The sequence below is a fragment of the Opisthocomus hoazin genome, chromosome 8 (assembly GCF_030867145.1).
Source record: "Opisthocomus hoazin isolate bOpiHoa1 chromosome 8, bOpiHoa1.hap1, whole genome shotgun sequence".
Lineage (NCBI taxonomy): Eukaryota > Metazoa > Chordata > Aves > Opisthocomiformes > Opisthocomidae > Opisthocomus > Opisthocomus hoazin.
In genome coordinates this window covers 27564201-27583757 of record NC_134421.1, presented here as the reverse complement: position 1 = coordinate 27583757, position 19557 = coordinate 27564201, and the positions used below count along the sequence as shown (strand labels likewise).

The 19557-nt window shown below is 36.3% G+C and overlaps 1 protein-coding gene across 3 annotated transcripts in view; it reads left to right on the top strand.

Moving 5' to 3' along the window:
• Positions 1-19557, top strand: part of TMTC2 (transmembrane O-mannosyltransferase targeting cadherins 2) — a 269970-nt gene that overhangs the window by 231595 nt on the left and 18818 nt on the right. Inside the window, exons 10-12 of one of the 3 annotated variants that reach the window (XM_075428536.1) lie at positions 6629-6743; positions 13459-13522; positions 18659-18842. In XM_075428536.1, coding sequence (XP_075284651.1) covers positions 6629-6743; positions 13459-13522; positions 18659-18703 — 224 coding nt within the window. In that variant the 3' untranslated portion in view covers positions 18704-18842. Of the gene's footprint in view, positions 1-6628; positions 6744-13458; positions 13523-15459; positions 15547-18658; positions 18843-19557 lie in introns of those variants that run through there. The other 2 variants (XM_075428535.1, XM_075428534.1) reach the window with 2 other exon arrangements.

Genomic DNA, 19557 nt, shown 5'->3' with positions numbered 1-19557 from the left:
CACTGGCTTGTGTAGTCTTTCTTTATATTTTAGTTGCATGGAATAATCTTCTCAATGGGAACCAGTTCAGGGCACAGACTCCCCAAAAATCCTGTCAGTGAGAAAGCCAGAGAACAGATTTAGAGAAAGATGGAACGGGATAGAAGGAGCAGTAAAAGAAACTAGAATGCTGCTACCGTCTAGGTGATCCTGATGTAAGTTCTCTCTGCCTCTGCTGTCACATGCTACACATTCAGCAAGAAATTGTCTTAACAGGCCTGGAAAGCAGGATCTTTAAGCAAACATTCCCTTGCTCTGGGACATGCTCATTCACAGCCAATGAATCTGTTTTGAAACTCTTAAAGGAAACAGTTACATTAGGTCATGTCTGTTGACTTGGCATCTTGCAACGTTGATTCATTACCTGAAAAGCTTTGAAAATCAGCTGGGAGACAAGGTCTCTCCTCTAATTTCTTCCACACAATGCTACTGAAGTTTTATGTTCAGAAATCTCTGGTCACATCTGTTCATTTGCTCTACATTGCCACAGCAGAGTTGAAGTTGACAGTGACTTCAGTGGTAGTTCCCTTTGTGGCAGTGAGAATGTTGTTCAGTTCTGAGGACCTGATTTTGTAGCCTTGCTGTGTGCTTCAAAGACATACACAGTGCGCTGGGTCAGCCACAACCTGGTCCCTATTTTGGTTTCTGTTGAAACTTGAAATGCTTTCGAAGTACCAACAAATAGTTGGCTTCAAATCCTCAATGTTGAATGTGCCAAAGGAACTTCTAGTGAGGTTTATTATGAACAGATTTGACAGTTGAGTCTATAGTCTTTGATATATCCACTTTTCATGTTAATATAGTTGTTTAAGTAGTTGCCATGGAAGGCGAAAACTCTTTCAAAGAGGATAAGATGCAGAAGACTTGGTGATGAACATATATTAAAAGAAGCAAATGCTAACTATTCCCTATTACATTGGGATTAGAAGTCTTTTCCTTCTTATTCAGAAGGTAGTTTACTTGGTCTTGCTTGGATTACTGAAGATATCAGGACAAGAGTTTAAGTTGTTGAAGTTTGAGTAAGTGCAGAACCAACAACATTCCAAGAAAATTAAAAATGATCCTTTTTAAAAGCAGCAGTAGCAAGATGAGCTATTTCAGAAACCCACTCTGTTCTGGTACAAAGTACCTTGGAATGTTTGCCAGAGAGCAAAAGAGAGAACATTTTAATTAAAGAAAAATTGGTGCAATTTCCACTTTTATCTAGTGAAATAAAAGCTTATAATGCCTGTAGGAAATAGTTGAGCTCATTCTAGAGGAAGGCAGTAATGCCTTTGTGCTGTGAACATAGATTGTTACACACAGGCGTATCCCAACCGATTAATACCTTTCATATTACAATAAAGCAGCAGAACTACTGATGCAGACTTTTAAACTGGTGTTGGCACATGTCTTAAAATGCTTTCCAAATGTTCATGATCGTTTTAGAGAGACAGTTGTACAGGATAGAGAGCTGTATGCTTTCGTCTCAGTGGATGAATATTTGTTAAAAATTTTGACAGAAGATGAGAATAAGTTGGGTTTTTTCAACTCCTAGGAATTGAAAATTGTTTTTTTGTTTAAATTACATATATATTTTTATCTTCTTTTTCAGTAGATTGCATATATTGCCTGATTTTTTTTTTTGGTGAAATATAGACTCAAAAACACTTGCTGGTTTGCAAGAAAAGGTAAGTTTGAACAAGACTGTAGGTACAGAATTCTTCAGCTTTTATGCTATTTCTGATGCTTAGATACCTTTGGTTAGGGAAAAATGACTAAAGGAATAGCAAAGTATTGAATAAGCTCTCTGCTGTCACAGGTCTTTAAGAACTCTGGGCTACACATTTGCACTCGGCTCTTTGCTGTCTAGCAAGGAAAGTAGAACCATCTGTTTAGAAAAGTAGTGTTGTTCCAGGCAAAGAATGATGTTGTTGAAGATCGCACCTGAACCTGGACTGTGGATTTCCCACTCCCATTCTAGAAGAATAGTAATGACAAATATGTTTTCCTTGAAGAAGGATAATCTAGGATTCAGAGCTTCTAGAAAGCTGTTTTCTCAAAAGCTGGTTCTGATTCCAAAAAACAATCAAGCTACTTTAATTTATGTCATTGCCAGGAGTCGGAGTCATGACACCTGCAATAAGAAAGTTCTGTATGTGATGCTGGGCAGTGTCTCATAAATCATGCAGCTTGCCAGCTACCTGTCAGAGGACAAAATCCTGAATGTAAATTTAGAACCACACAAGTGGTTCCTGGATCAAGGGGCCTGTAGATCAGACCTTCCAATCCACCTTCAACACCTTGCCAATATTCTGCCCTGCTAGCACTCTTCTCTTGGGAAAATACATCTTTACGGCTTTGACAGGAAAGTTCAGAAGTCTGCTTTTTAATGAAGAAAGTACAGCGGTAAACTGCCAATTCATTTCATTCTTGTATGATTTTAGTATATCATATTAAAAGGAATGGCAGCTAATGTTTTCAAAATGGGATATCTCTATTTAGGTGCTCTAAATTAAATTTAGATGTGTGAATAAAATTAGTCTGCCTTTCAGGAGAATTTGGCAAATCAATTCTCACCTGAAAGTTTCTACCTTGTACTGTGTCTGGTTGGGATAGAGTTAACTTTCTTCACAGCAGCCTGGATGATGCTGTGTTTTGGATTTGTGGACAGCCTTGATAACACACCAGTGTTTTGGCTGGTGCTGAACAGGGTTTGAACAGTGTCGAGGCTTTCTCTTTTTCCCACTCTGCCCCCTCAGTGAGAAGGCTGGGGATGGGCAGGTGATTGGGAAGGGGACACAGCTTGGGCAGCTGACCCTTGCTGACCAAAGAGATATGCCATATCATATAACATCATGTTCAGCAGTGAAAACTGGGGCAGAGGAAGAAGAGGGGTTTTGGCTTCTGAGATGGCCTTTGTTTGGAGAACTGGCGGGGCGTCAGTCTACATGTGAGAAGTGGTGAGGGATTTCCTTCACTTTTCTGCTTTTGTTGTTTTTGTGGTTTTTTTTTTTCTTCTCTCTTTTCTTTCCTTTGTCTATTAAACTGTCCTGTCTTTACCCACAAGTTTTCTTGCTTCTGTTCTTCCTATTTTCTCCCCTCACCCTGCTGGTGTGGGGGAAAGCGAGCAGTTGTGTGAGTGCTTGGATGCTGGTGGGGGACAACCAATCACACACCTGTACACTCAGGTATTGACTTTTCCACTAAATTGAGAAGGTAGCGGTCAATTATATTTATGGCCCATCTGATAAAGGAAGTGCTTAATCAACAGCCTCTGATTAAATTGCCTCTGCTCGCCTCTGCTCAGGCAATGAGTAAAGGAGTTATAGGGTGTTCCCCTCTTCTGTTTGCATCCTGTAAGGGTTTGGGTGTGAAGGATGCTACAGTCAGTTTCAGGAGGATGCTGTGTATCATCTGCTACATACCCACTCAGCATGAGTTATTGGTACTGTTACTACCACCTCCAGTACAGGGGACAGACTTGTTTATGGTAATGCACAGTCCTAGAATTTTCTTTTCTGGAAAACTAAAAGTTTTACTCTTACTTGGCTGGTGTCATGCAGCACTTACAAATGTTTTTAGTTAACTTTGGTAATTCTGTAGTAAAGATAATCCTTTCATATATTATATAAAATAGTAATCCTATTATAGAGACACTTTTTAGAGACCTAGTATTAAATAGAGAGCGAATTCTGGTTTTAATTTCAAACATTATTTGAGAGTTGTTGCTGACATTTTTGATGTGTTCATATAGACTAATGGAATGTTTGCAGCCAAAGTCCTAGAAAAAGAATTAATAAAAACAAGCTTTTAACTGAAGCATCTAGCAGTGCATTTGCTTTTCAGTAAATATATATAATGTTGTCCTGTTCTAAGTTAGACTTCTCGTAGAAATCTAAAGAACTTACAAATTCTGTAATATCTTCAGTATATGTTGATCTTACAGATCTCTTAAAGCTAAGAATTAACCTAGTGTATTTCTTAAAAGCACCAGTAAACTATTAGTATTGGTTGGAAACGATTTCCAGTAATGTTAATGTTTTTAAAAATTACATGGATGCAGTGCAATTATTTTACTGTTTAATGAAATTAACCTTAAGTCAAGAAATCTTGATTATGTCACATGAAGTAGAATGTATCTGTTAAATTTTATTACGTTAGAGGTAGTTAGAAATATGCATAAGATAAGATCTCTGTTGCACTTCAGTGTTAAATATTTCGTACAGAAAACTGGAAGTATGTTTCTGAAGATCTGTCTCTAAAACCTATTGAGTAATTTTTACTGAAGACAAAAATGAGAAGTTTTTTCTCATTATGGAACTAATTAGCTTAATGATCAGGTGACATTATTTTTAAATTCTAAGCTGCAAAATATTTTTCCTAAATTAAATATATAATTTTTCCGAGAATGATCTTGAATGTTCACCATGTCCTGAAATCTAAAAGGTTATGTCCCCTTTCTTCCCCGTGTCTGGATGTATCCATAGTACATGCAGTTACTAGTGTCTCATTCTACTAATCCAGTGCATTCATCAACAGAAGAACCTTAATGTTAACAGTTGAAGGCTGATTTGCTTTAGCATGGAACTAAATATTAGATATATGGTTTTGGTCAATTTGTTGGAAGAGAATCAGAATACTAGTTGGTCAAGTTTGTTTCAAAGATTTCTTTTTAAATAAAATAGAAGTTCAACCCAAATCAAGAGAGATGAAGTGCCTACTATAGTTAGTAGATTTACTTGTCTGAGAATTTTCAGATTCATATCTGAGTTTGTCCTGCTATGTATAAGGCATACCCTGATGTGGTATCCAAAAGAAAAAAAAAAAAAAGAAAGTAAAAAACCAGACTCTCAACATTTATTTTTTTTTCACTTCATAAAAGACTTCCATTAATGGCTCAAGCAATGGTTTCTAATTCAGAAGACAAATTAATTTCTTATGATCCAAACTGTTCTTGTATGTTTTCTTCATATGTTTTTTCCTCCTTTTATTTATTTATTTACTTATTGTTCTGTGTGAGAAAGCCATTTTGTAAATCATGTGTTTCTGGAAACGGTGAGCACAAAGCGTCATAATGCATGAAAGAATGGCACATATTAGAGTGTGGATGTAATTTAAGCAAGCAAACCTTATGCTGTGAATGCAAAAGGGCACCTGAATATTTTTCCAAGACATTTTGAAGATCTGAATAAGAGATAGGTGACTGTCTGAGTAAATAATCTTTCGTCTCTTGCTACATTGAAACATATCCACAGAGAAAGGAAAAAGCTAGGAAAGCTGTCTTTCATCACTTTTTGCACTGAGGTAATTCCTTCTGCAAAAGTGTTTACTGTACCAAAGCATCACTGGATTCACTATGCCCCTACAGACCTTGGTGTCTCTAGTTAAGAGGATTTTCCACATGTGCATATACTGAGCATGTATGCAATAGTGAATTCATGAGGAAAGGAGGCAAGAAAATAAAGAAAATCACTCTCCATGAGTGGAAATCATTTGTTCCTGAAGAGGCTTTGGCCGTTGATGGCTAGGTGGACTTCTGGTTGAGTGACCTTACTTTATGAAGCCAGATAATAAAGGAAGGATGGGAAGCTGGAATGTATAATCACCATACTTTAGGATAGCTTTTCCAAATATAAAATTACGTAGACTGAGTCTAGACGGCTGAAACCCTTTGAAAGGTCCTTGATCCAAAAATAACACATTTTACAAATTAGGTGGGAAAAAATCATTAAAAGGAGCAGAAATAAGGTGGTTTGAGTACCTTCCAAAGAGGTTTTTCTTCCTCTTCTTCAAAGAAAGACTCATTTTTATAGAGTTCTACTAGTGATTATATGTTTTGCTTTAAAACTACTGTACGTTAGTATAAGTTTGGTTAGTGATAAATTATTTATTCTTTTCAGTTTTAACTTGGTTTAATCATTATCATAATGTCATTTGTAAAAATTCAATCACTTGATTTTAGCCATCTTTTTTTTGTGTGAAATGTAAGGATCATATAGGAAACTTGTAAAAAACTGCTTGTAGGGATTCTCTCAGGGTCACTGAAATACATGATAAAATAACAGTTTGTCAAGGTGTACGTATATATAATCATTTTAAAGCAAAGTATCATTTATAATTCTAAAGATGAAGAAATATGTTTGCATATATATCACAATATATATTTTATGTGATTTTGAGATATGATTTTAAAATGGAAATATATTTCATTTGTAGATGCTATTTTATTTTATTTCATTTTTTTTTGAGGAAGTGAAGATCAGTGTATAGGCAGAAGGACAAGTTCTTAAATGGGAGGCTTCTCAGGGATTGGGAGTATTGTTTCTTGATGGCTGAGTTTTACTGTATCACTCTCACTATTCGTAAATATGTTCTACAAATACTGCAGTTAGTTATTATCGGTCATATTTATTGCCTTTTTTCTATATTTACTTATTTACTACATTTTAATGATGTTGAAACACAGAGCAGATCGATAAATGACTAAACATTGAATCTGAGACATCTGATTTTTTTTTTTTTTACAATTCCTTTTCCTAACTATATTATCTGAAGTATTATCCATCAGTTATTTTCTGTGGGCTCACATTTATGCGCTTGATTGCAGGTCAGTTCCTCCTAGAAGAATCCCGCCTGATAGAAGCAGCTGAGATGGCAAAAAAAGCAGCTGAGCTTGATAATACAGAATTTGATGTTGTTTTCAATGCAGCCCATATGCTCAGGTTAGTGCTTTTACATCTGCCTTACTTAATTTTCCTCCTGATTTCTGATCTGAATGTAACTAGACAATATTGAAAATACCATATTTTATTTTAATATCAGTAGGGAACACTACAATGATTAGAAATCTAAATGTTCCCAGGCTAATGATGACTTTCAGACTCATAGGAGCACTTAATGATATTATCAGAATCTGTGATTTAAAGTGTAGCCTTTCATTTAATTCTGTTCTCCTGTCTGAGTAGAATAAAATTTTAGACTTGTTTTTTTCCTTTTAAAGCTGTCAGACCTGGATATGCAGAAACATTAAGCTTCTGCCTGAACGTTATCATTAAACTCACATTACTGTAATAGGTGTCCTCCGTACTTATTTCTAGGATAACTATCTAACTATTGTCTATTGTCTGCTTAACAGCTATAAGGATAGTTGATTTTGTTAGATTATATCTGTGCTTCAAAAATGCATGGGAAAGGAAATAAAAAAAATACTGCATTAGCACAAAACAATTATGGAGATAATTTTTCTGATGAAGATATCTCACTTGGCTGTTTATACTTCTAACATTTAGAACGCAAAATGAAAGAGAAAGAAAACAGTATTAAAGAGAAGGTAGAATTGGCTTCGGTCAAGTGACCCATGTTTCAAAATGAAGGTTTCTATACCTGGATTTTGAAATAAGCCCCAAAACATCCGTTGAGAAATAGCTTTCACTGCTTCTAGTTTGGAAACCAAGACAAATGTTTCACTGGTAAACAATAGTTTGACCTGCCATGGGTGTATGAGTGGTTTTAAGGATCTTTCCCTTCCCCCTGATTATTTTCTGAATGATACCTCTCAAGACAGAATTCAGTTATTTGAAACATTTATATTGATGAAATAAATTCACAGACAGAAGCATAACGAGTTAGGCTGAATCCAGAAGAGTATAAAGTGTGTCAGACTCCCAGTTTCAGTGAGTATGTTGTGGGAGATGGTTTAATGGTGTGATTATGGGCATTTTAAAATGTGTTGGCGTAGGTCAATACTATTTTTGGAATAGGTTTAACAAATCTCTTACTTCCTCTGTGAGCACTGAATGAAGCATCCCAGCTCTTGAAGACACATCTTTACATTGGGATATGAGTATTTTTTCACTCTTACAGTAAGAGCTGTGCTGCTGTACTCTACATCAGCCATCGTTACCCTGCTTGATCTGGGTGGGAGTGGAGACATTTGAGGAGGTTTTGACCAGCACTGAGCTCAGTGATTCAAAACTGCATTCTCTATTTTAGCTGTAAGCAAGAAAAATAAAACCTTTAAAAAAAACTCAAAAGCCCCACCAAATCAAAGTGCTTAAAAACAAAAAAAGGCCTGGTGATTTAGTTTAGCTAGAATCCAACTGTGCTCCTTTGGGATACCCAGTAGGTCTAATTTTTCACTTAAATACTCAGCTTCCATTGTGGAAGATCATAATGTCTTCCTAATATGCTCTGGGAGTCTAAAGTGGTCTGAAGGATTTAGCAAGAGTCAGGGTGGCAAAGTTAAATTCAGTGCTGCTAATTATTTGCTTAAAACAACATGTGTTATGATCTGACTAATTTTTGCTAAAAGGTTATGATTCTCTTATCTGCCTTTGTTCACTGCTTTACTTATCAATTTATTCAATATATTGCTTACATAGTAGCTGTTGGACACGGGGAATGTGTATTCATACAGTAAGACACAGCAGCTACAAATCCCTCATGAGTCTGTGGGACTTCAGAAGCAGCTGAATTTCAAGATGATTAGAATCATGGAGAACTGAGGTGATTCAAAGAGGAAAGCAAATACCAAGACACAAAGGAGGAAGGAAAGAAGGGAGTACTCAGACCGGCATAGAGTGACACAACTGGAAACTGTGGATGCTAAAGACAGTCATAAATGAAAGGCTGAAATTATTAAATATAATAGTTTTATGTATGTGACCAACTGCTCTTTAGGTACCGTAGAGAGCTATAAAAACTGACTGGTAAGTGAGTAAGTTTTGAACGGACTGCATAGCTGTGAGGTAGAAGATACATTGTAGAAGTTCACAGGGCGTGGAAGTGAATTGACTGTTCTGAGAGAGAAGGGGTAAATTTTAAAGATGTGTTGTGGTCTAAGAGACAGAAATTGACAAAAATGTGGATGATGCAGGGAGTCCCAAATGATTGGGAGGTAATAACAACAACTTAGATTTTTGTGTAAATTCTAGTATTTTTTTTTCAGACCAAATATTCTGTTCAGTGATGTACTGTTGAATTAAAAATTAATCATCTTTCCCTCCTCTCATACTGCTGTTTCCACTGTTAGCCCAAGGAGTGTCACGAGATTCAGAAACATGCAGACATTTCTTCAGAATTGTAGGCAAATTCTTTCAAATTTGGGTTACAACTGCTTTGGATGGAAAACAATCACAACATTCTCCCCAGATCCAATTTAATTTTCTACTGTAGTGGTAAAATATTTTCCTTTTTTTTATCCCTTTGCTCTCTGAGGAAAATGTTTAAATTAAAATGCAACTTAAATATAAACTAAAAAGTTTTGAAAATTTTAACTGGAATGGTGCGAGTTTTTCTTAAATTTGCAACAGAATTGTTAATTGTGTCCAAATGCAGTAGCTGTATTTATAGGTAACCTCTTCTCAGTTTAGCAGTCACACGAAGGACTTCTGCTCCTTCTGTCAAGTATTCCAAAACTGTTTACTTCCTCTCTTTGTGACTAAATCTGAAGCTGAAGTCACAAAAAAAACCACACCCTGAGTTAGTTCTGTTTGCATTATTGAGAGACCTCCCTGTTCCTAATTACACATAGTTATTAATTTTTTGCCTAGATGACTTCTATAGGAGCCTGATAATGCAATGCCAGATGAATAAAGTCATCTGCAACAGGGGTGAGAAATGGGATGAAAGTAATTAATTTCTTTGCAACAGTCTGGTAGATTTTAACTTGCATAGTACTTTCCTGTAAAATTTGGTTTCTCAACAAATTTATTTTCCAGACAGCTTCATTCAAGGGTCATGTAGCTGTTTGGGTGGTTCTTCTTAAAACAGTAACTGGTCATGTGTTTTATTTTTGTAATATTTGCTATGCTCTTGCTTATAGCAGTTTGAAGCCTTTCAGCAAAGCTAGATACATTTTAATGGATCGTAGTGAAGCAGGTATTTGTAATGCCATATGGTGGCTGCAGCTTCAGTGTCTGAATCATGTATTAACAGTGCTAAGTTTCACTTTTTAGTTGTATACAGAGGTGAGTTGCCGTGAGATAGGTTTCTTGTGTTCTAGGGGATGATTACTTTTAGAATGAGGAATGGCAGTGTGGTGGCACCACCGTCCTAATTAGAAACAGGAAAAGAGCTTCGTGTTGTCTCCAAATGAAAACAAACATAAGAAGAAGAGCTTTGCTTAAAAGCACATTTCGTAGGAACAATTGGTTTTTTCACACTTCTGTGAGTGGGTTGTCCTGGGAAACACTCATATTACATGAAGTTATAGCATGTTTATTGGCTATTTGAAAACGGAAGTCTAAATTAGAGCAATACTACTTGATCTGGTCTCTGTTTTTCGGTGAGAGTATTTTGGCTCTCCATAGTGCACCGACTGTTGGAACATGGAGCGTAGCTGCTGGCACAGTCTCGTAGGCACAAGTTCACCCTACATTATTGTTTAAACAGATTTTATTCTTTCTTGAATTACTGTCCATGTACTTAAATATATATATGTATGTATGTCAAAGCATGTAGTCTATGTAAATGTTGGAACTATGACTCTATGTAAATTTTAAAAACAAAAAATGTGGATGAAAGATTAAATGTATGGAATCTGATTATGATTTTGTTGTGACAGAAAAAGGTTCATGAAGAATGCTGAGTATTAACATCCAATATTTTAAAATATTGAGAGAGAGAACTTCTTTATAGCTGGAGTTACATCCATGATTTCACCTGAAAAAAATTATCAATAGTCTGAAGCCTTATGCCAAGCAATAGGCAGGTTAAAAATTGCTCTTTCACATTCACATGTTTATGTATCTAAATGAGTCTCTCATGGTGTTTGTCTCTTAAAGTAATATTTTTTCCACTGATCAACATAAAGATTCAAAATGAATGGGAGGTGAATATAACTGGGTGTCAGGAGAACCTAAGAGCGATGTGTTGTCAAGCACATTTGTGAGGCGTCACTGGCAGTCAGCTGGAACAAAATACAGGGAACTGATAGGTGTAGAGGCTCAGGTTAAAAGATCTGTGAGAAAGATAAGAGGAGACGTTTTTGTCCCTGAAAACAAGATTGAATGCTAGATGTTAATGGGGGAAATCAGATCTATTTTCAAGGTCAGTCCTCATGAAAAGATTTAGGCTGGTGGAAATACATTTGTAACGATGAAAATGATTCTGTCTTCCAAACTTCTCTTTGCTTGCTTTCCTTCCTTTCTGTTTTATTATCAACATTTTATCTAATGTTTTACTCTAATGTGAATTATGTTTCCTTTAGTAGTGTCCTTCCATTGTTTGACATTGATCCAGAGCCCTTTACTGCTCAGTGGCATAAGGTTACTGCAATTTCCTACCTTTATACCTTTAATTTGCCTCAAGGGAAAGACATTCCAGGGCTTAACATAATTAATTTCTACTTTAGATTTCCAGTGAAAATGGGAACCAGAATTCTGCTGGATCTTAACTGCTGCTGAATGACCCAGAAATGGAACTGGCATTTTCCTGACCAGATTAGTGTGGTGTGCCTTCATTTCTAATAAACCGTTTTTAATGGAGAACTGTAAATTCAAACTGATTTCAACTTAGGAATTAATGATCCGTGTTTCAAGATGTACATGTGGGAGGAGGAAAGCAGGCCACGTGTTTCCACTAGGCTAAAAGGGAACAGGATTTTAATTTGTTCCATGTTCACATGCCAACAACACTTTTTGGAGGTGAAGTGTACTGTCTGTATCTGCCTTCTGGGTAAGGCACTTTGTTTATTGTACAGAATTTCACCACATTCAAAAATGCTTAGTTTTCTGACAGTTTTGTGCAAACAGGAAAAAAAAATAGCTCTGTGGCATGTTTCGTTTTATGTGCTGTGTAGTAAATCCTGAGGTTTGAAAGTGTGAGATTTTTTTTTTTTTTAGTCGTTTCAAGTGCTACTAATGCCCAGCAGGAGTGATTCAGAAGCAGGTTAAATGAATATTTTTAGACATTCAGTCGTTTCTAACCACTGCAACCACCGAGTCGATGATACATGTGCAAAGTAATTTAAAACAGTTAACAGGTATAAGCCAGGTTCTTCTTGGCAAATTGTTAGTCAGGAAGTGGTTTCAGCTTGCATGTGAATTATGTGAGGAACTTCAAAGGGATTATGCTTCCTCCCTTTCTCCTCCCAAGACCAATAACTGTCAAAATGTGTTGATTGGGATTAATTGCCTATCATGTATTATGTGGCTAATGTTTAAAATTTGGTGGATGGGAACATAAAATCAGAATACGATTTGATCACTGAATAGCAATACATGTAAAAGCTCGTGTAATGAACAAGCTAAAATCTCCAGACACAAGTGCTCAGTTGATTGAAACTCGATGAACTAGTAACTGTTCTTGGAAGCAGAAGAAAAAGAAAAAGAGACCTAACCAACCCTACTGAACGTTATCCTTGTTTTCTAATTTTTCCATCCTGTATCAAAGAGATGCATCTGTCATCACATAACAAACACAAATATGCTGGAGATCTCTTGCCCTAACTCTTCTATTAAGGGACCTAACTCTTCATAGAAAAAAAAGAAGCAAATAACTTTAGCAGAAGATACATAACCTGCCTGATAGTCCTGCTTGGTTGTTCTTACATATTTATGATTTTTCTCATGACGTGTATGTGATCAACTGGCATTCATTGGGCCAGCAGACAAAAGGCATAGTTGGAGGGAAATTAAGAAGCTGGAGTCAAAAGGAGAAGAGAGGAGTTTGAAAGCAGAGATAAAAAGTGTCTGCTGAGACCAAAATGTGTTTGGATTCCTTTGGCAGCATGTTGCATTTTAATTTTAAGGCATTAAACTGGTAACTCAGGAGAAGAAATAAAAGTTAAATTACTAGGAAAATTTAGATACCATCTATATTAGTAAGGAAAAGAGGTCAGCTGATAGTGCTTCAGGTACCCAGAAACTCGTCTTATTCCCCTGGGATACGAGATCTAAGTTTAAATCCCCTCTCAGACTGGGAACTCTCTTTTTGGAATGAATTCCCTGAATCATGGAAACTTATTTTTGAGAAATCATTGTATTCTCTGATTTTCTATTTTTTATTGTCTAGAATTATAGTGTTTTTGAGGAGGCACAAAGAAAGGAACTGCATTATTGTATAATCTACAGCTTCATAATTTACTGTTAAAGCATGACTAATTACAAAAAACGAGCCAGATTTTCATCTGGTGAACACTGGTATGTCTCTGGTTTTGCTTCAGATGAGTGTCTGGCCTTCTGCATTTGTGTCCACTGTGTACGAATATAATTTCAGAAGCAAAAAGAAAATCAGGTACACAAAGAGGATTTGTGATAAAGGACATTCTGAATCACAACAAATTATTTTAGATTGACATATTTTGTGCATTAATATCCTTAAATGGTGGGGAGAAGTTGCAGTATTTTGTTTTTAGTTATACTTCTTTAAGTATGGCTTCTTTTTTAACCCAAGGAAAATGAGGTGTAACTATATTGCTTTTTTCTGTCCTGGTAGACAAGCCAGTCTCAATGAAGAAGCCGAGAAGTATTATGAAATGGCAGCAGGATTAAGGCCTAACGTAAGTACCTTCTTAATGATATCCATTACTTCAGTTGATGCACGTGCTACAGTGCTGAACCCTTTGTGTCAAGGAGAAACTTCTTGCTGGAGCATTTAATTTCTTGACCTGTATTATGTATGTTCTTTTAATGGTTAAGTATTGGATAGTCAGATAAAGCCGTTCAGTTGTCGAACCAATCACTATACTTTTCCAGTTACCTCAGTGAGGTGTCTTACTTGGCTAACATGGAAAAGATTTCTAGATTTAGATTTATTTACCTACCTTTAAATGTGTTACATTGGGAAAGCTCTCCTAATGCCATCTATTTTCACTAGTAAAAGAAAATGAGAGGCTATTCTGTGATCCACTGTTTAAGGCATTTTAAATAATAAATTTGTGCCTTTTCCTCTGTCATGAACTTCTGGCAAACATTGTTGTTCAAACTTAAAGGTGATTTTACCTCAGACATATTGACCTCCGAGGTGGTTGTATACTGGCAAAGAAAAGCTTATTCCTTGAAGCAGAAATGTGTAGGAGTATGTGATAGACCCTTTTTAAAAAGAAAAACTCATTTCCAATTTTATTGCATCAGGAACTAAAGAAATAAAACATTTTCTTTTTACCATTTTTTACTGAATGTTGTATTTCTTTTCAATTACCTTCATATTTTGGGTAAAAAACATTCATGAATATAAATGGGGCAGAATTTATTGTAAATACCTAATACTTTGGCTGTGCAATAAGTCAAATTTAGAACACATTCCTGTCACAGAAGTCTATAGTGCCAAATTTGAGGATACAAGTTAGCAAGTTCAGTCAAAAATAAATAAAAATAACCTACCCATGTGAAAAAATAAAATTAAAAATACAGGATTAAAATGAAAGAGTTTTCAGATCTAAGAATCAAAACCAACATCGGCTAAAACTCAAAACGAGCTAACAAAATATAATCCAAAATAACTTGTTTATATGAAATTATGCACTTTCACACCATCTCTTAAAAAAAACCTCTCCAAAGTCTATGTATTTTTTTAACTCACACTTTGTGAGATAACAATTTAGACTTTGGGATTCCTTGTGCTTTCAGGTGCAAGAATTTTTGTTTTTCTCTGAGCGGATACCTTAATGTTGAAAGAATTCCCTCAGTTGCCTCAAAGTTGGTACAGTTCCTCTTCTATTGTCTGTGGTTCATTGGGCTCTCAAAATCTTTCTCAGAAACTCAGAAATATATTTATTCTTATATGACCATATATGAATATGGTTATATGTGTGAGGTTTCTCAGAGAGCTTTGGAATTGACTGAGGGCTTCTAGCGCATGGAAGAGGCACTTTAAAAGTTAGGTATTTCTAGGTATTGCTTGCAAGCTTTACACATGCAGAGCAAAATATTCTTTCTGCAGGAGATCATCAAAACAGTTACATATTATAGCAACTTTCATCTGACTTTTGGTTGGCTTAAGTTAAATCTAATAGGTACTGCTGTTCAGCTTTCTTTAAGAGATATTTTCACTTTTGTGTTCAAGATGATAAAGTTTAACTTTCTTGCTAAGCAAAATACGCATATGTTTCATGACTTTTAAGAAACATTTTAAAGATGCAGAGTGGGAAAGTTGTATCCATTTTCAATGCCAGCATCAACTGTCTGTCAACAGTACAAGGGCAATCTCTCAAGAATGAAAGTAAAACCAGAAGTGGTTATGTATGTAGTTTTTCTTACTATGAACTCTCAGATTTACCATAATAGTTTCAGAGTGGGAGGAAAAGAAGCCACTCAAGGTGGATTTCTATGTAGTAAGCAATATAACACAGATATTGTAAGACAGAAGCTCCTGATCTTTCCAAAGGAGTATGGAATGCAATTTAGTGAAATCCTATGTACTTCATAGCTACATCTGTACTGGTAAATTAAATATGCCCAGGACTATTCTCTAGTGTTGATCCAACCGGCTTTTCAGAGTATGCCCAGGTACTGTCTGAGAGACTGCAGTGTCCCAGTCCAGAGCCCTGCAGGAACCGTCCTCGCAGCTTGAAAATACCTACAGTTTAATTTTTTATTTTGGATACAGCCTGTGTATCGTCTCGCTGTCTTATGAACGTGAAGGATCAGCAAAAATATGTGAGTCAAGATGCTAGAGAAATATCCTTAAGCAAAATATAGTGCTGAAGGATTTTCATTTTATTTCTTTGTATCCATCACTAATGATCTAGAAGCATTTCTTTGTAGGAAATTCAAAGTACTAGATGTATGAATGTGGTTTAATGTACAGATGCATGCATACATACAATTCCATATACATACACATCTCTATATGTATACTTGTGTCCACCTGTTTAATGTTAGCTGCGAAGAGGTGTGTTCCCAAATTCCCTTTCAATGAGAATACTGTGGCAGCGCAGAAGTCTCATTCTGTGCAGTGGATCAGCCTCGTCCCTAGAACAATTGAATGCTGAAAGAGTCTGTTTAATAAGAACCTTCCCCCTTCTGGTGCTTGGGATGGTACCAGCTGACATTAGTAAATTATGGAACAGGATCCCAAGTAAACTGGCACTCTGCTTTTTTTCAGCATGATTTTTTTTTCTCCTGTGGTTCCCCAGTCAATCCTCCAGATCCCAAGTTGAAGATCCATTTCTCAGTTACCAACTCCTTTCTTATTCACTGTACAAGACAACTAAATTATCAGTTATTCTTTAGAATTAGACTCGTGCCTGGCTCCTAAGAGAATCTCAGCTAGTGCAACCTCAAAAAACTCAGATTTCCACTCTCTTGCATCCATTTCTTTACATATATTACATATTGTGAAATATCTATACCATCACTGCTATCAAATACCATCCTTAGCAGCAATAATAGATGTCAGCGATACTACAGGCTCAATCTTTTACTGATTGTTAGCGAATTTTTATGCTCATTAGGCTTTCATGACGCAATTCTGTCCTCAGCATTCTCACTTTGTTTTCCTTTTGCATCGCTATCTTTGGTTTCTCAACCATTCCTGTTGCTTTCGGAATGAAGCAATACTTCATACACAATACTTCGTCACCTGCTCCCCAATGTATAAGCCCTTTGGATCCAGAAGCTGCTCTGCTGAGCTTTTCTACACCCAAGTCCAGTTTAAATAGCCATCTGAGTTATGACTTTCAGAGCTACTTACTTGCCTATTTCAGTGGGTTTTTTTTCCAGACAGCTCTCTCCACTCTTCCGCAAATTTGTCTCCAAAGCAAGCCTTCTTTTATTTCAGTGTCTCAAGATTGGGGCACAACAGTGAGCAGCCAATATGCTTTCCTCTCTGAATCACTTTCTCATTCAACTAATTCATTTTTATAGAAGTTGTTATTAAGGAGGCTAAAAACTTCCCCAGAAAAACAATATTCAGTTACAGAAGAAATGTAACATCTCTGAAACATGCAAGCCATTGTTTTTAAGAAAGCAAACATAGAAAGATTTAATTTTTGTAGTATTGGGGGTGATTCATTCATCATTGAACTAATTCTGAGAGGACTGAGAAATACTGAAAATACCATTTCTTTTCTACATGAACAGCTTTATTACAATTAATAAAGTATTTGCAAAAAAAATATACTTAGTAAGGGAACAACTGTGCACCTTCATTCTGCAGGGTGTAAAAGAATTAAAACACTTTGGTACAATAGCAGCACCAGCTGAAATGCAGCTTGTGTGCAAAGAAAATACAAATCTGGCTAGTATTAATATTCCAGGTTTGGACCTAACTATTCTCTTAATAGTGATTGGTCTTATTTGCAGTAGGTGTGTGTTTATCCTCTATGAAAGTAATTTGCAGTCAGATTTCAGAAGAATGGTATTTTCTGTAGAATATAGTGCTGCTGTGGAGATGGTATCCATTTGTCTTAAACTTCCCTGGAGAAGCAAGCATTCTCAAGATTGTGTCAATTTATTTCCAAATAGGCTTCACAGAGTTGACTTTCCCCTGGAGAGCCAAGGGGCAGAGAAGAATCCAGGAAGCAGTTTGGAGAAGGAATCTACTTTTATTTGCTATGAATAATTTCTTACAGGACTCTCTTTTCCTCATTCGACTCTATAATTAACCTACAGTGATTAGTTTCCTTAGCCCCTGGAAGTTTTTGAATACTTTCCAGAAAATGCATTCCCACAGTGTGTGTTTACCATGATCAAAACAAAATAATTTTAGAGCATTCTCTGTGAGAAGCACATATGTGTTTGTTCTAGCAATGTTGGCTTGGATGTATGTTAATCACATTAGTCTAATTTTAACAGATTCAGTTGCATGAAGAAATGAAAGTGTATGTTTCTTGGACAGCAAGACATTTATGCAGTAATTATTCGAAGTGGGAGTACTGCTGAGGAAAATCTGTATTCAGAGATGGTTTCTAGCTGCCCTACATCTTGTAATGTTCACAAACCAGGAAATTGTTTTAAGAAGTTGTTAGGCACTCTAAAATGTGAGCTTTAAGCTCACTTTGTTGTGGAAAAATCAGTCATCCAGAAGGTCTCTTTAAATTGGCATTCTTTACAAGAATGTGAGATATTGACTTAAGCTTCAGCTTTTATTCAAATTTTAAGACATCATTTTGTAATAGAACTACGTTTCTAATTTTTTAAGTCTGAACTCGAAGTAGCCAATCTTTAAAAAGCTGCTCTAGAACCCCCACATATGGCCACTGGCTCTTGAGAAGAAAGGGCACTTTGAAGTGTGAGCTCAAGAGTATTAAATGAAAGAGAGCTCACCAGAGCCTTAAGACTTTGAGCCACCACCTTGAGCTGATTGGCTTAGAAGCATTCCTCAAGGAGGTGCCGTGACCTGCAAGTCACTACCATCCCAACCACATATTAGTGCTGCTTGCAATCTGGAGCTTGTGACAGCTTTAAGCCCCATGTCATCGGCACATTGTCAGAAACAGCTGTTTCCACTCTACCACTTCAAAACGGCTTGATTAAATGTCTTACTGTAACAACACACATAAAGACGCACACATTGAATGAGGGGGAAAGGAGAAATGTACCTATAAGAAAAATAAATACAATTTCCACTAGATGGTTTCATCATGATGTGGGGGACTAAACCATTTCTTGACTTGAAGGGTTTATGTAATCAGTTAACATGATATCATATTAAAAAGCAGTTTCTACAAGTGCTTCTTTTATTTTTTCCCCAGTGCTGGAAGACAGATTTCATGTCAAAGGCTCCAAGCTTGCAATAAGCTCCACCTTGAGCTGTCTAACAGTTGAAAGAAGAATGCTGGTGATTTCCAGATAATTAGCTGTATTTTTATAGCTAGCTTATAGATAGCATGCTTTCAGTGCCTCCTTATGGAAAATGTTCATAATATATGGGGTTTATTCATGGCAAGATCTCTAAAAATGAATGTACTTGTGATAGTGCACACATCTCTGAAAAATAAAGTAGATGTTGGATTTTGTCTTGAAACATATGTAACCAAGATCTGCTCTATTGTGTATTTTTTCCTTAAGTGTTTCCATGCCAAATTTCCTCGACTAACTTTCTACTGAGTGTTCAGTAATTCTTTCATGTAGCTTTACTAGGCTAGGAGTAATTGTGAGGGAGATGGCTTTAATATGTTTTGCCAGCTTTGCTAAGAGCGTGTCTTTATATTGCCAGGGAGAATTTTCATAAAATTTATAAGAGCTCCTGCTGTTGTAGTTCCACTGCTGATGGCAGTAATGGGTGGGTTAACAGTGATTCTTAAATTGTCTGTAGCTGATCCTCAATTGAAAAAAGACTGGCATGGTTCCACTCTTGACTGGATCCAAAGTCATCCTCACACTGCTTCAGGGATACTGCGGATCCTTCACCACTGATGAATCTGTTGCTCCTGCAACTCTTTTGAGCAGGTCTACTTGGTTCCTGTTATCTAAACTCAACTGGAGTGTCTTGCCATTGTACTCTTGGTTTCCGTAGCATAGTACAGATAAAGCTGACATAGTCCTCTAGAAAAACAGTACATACATGATTTTTACACTGTGTATTATTGCCAGTAAAGCATGACACTTTCCAGTTGAGAATCCTTGTTTTAAAATATTCTTCTGTCTGCTT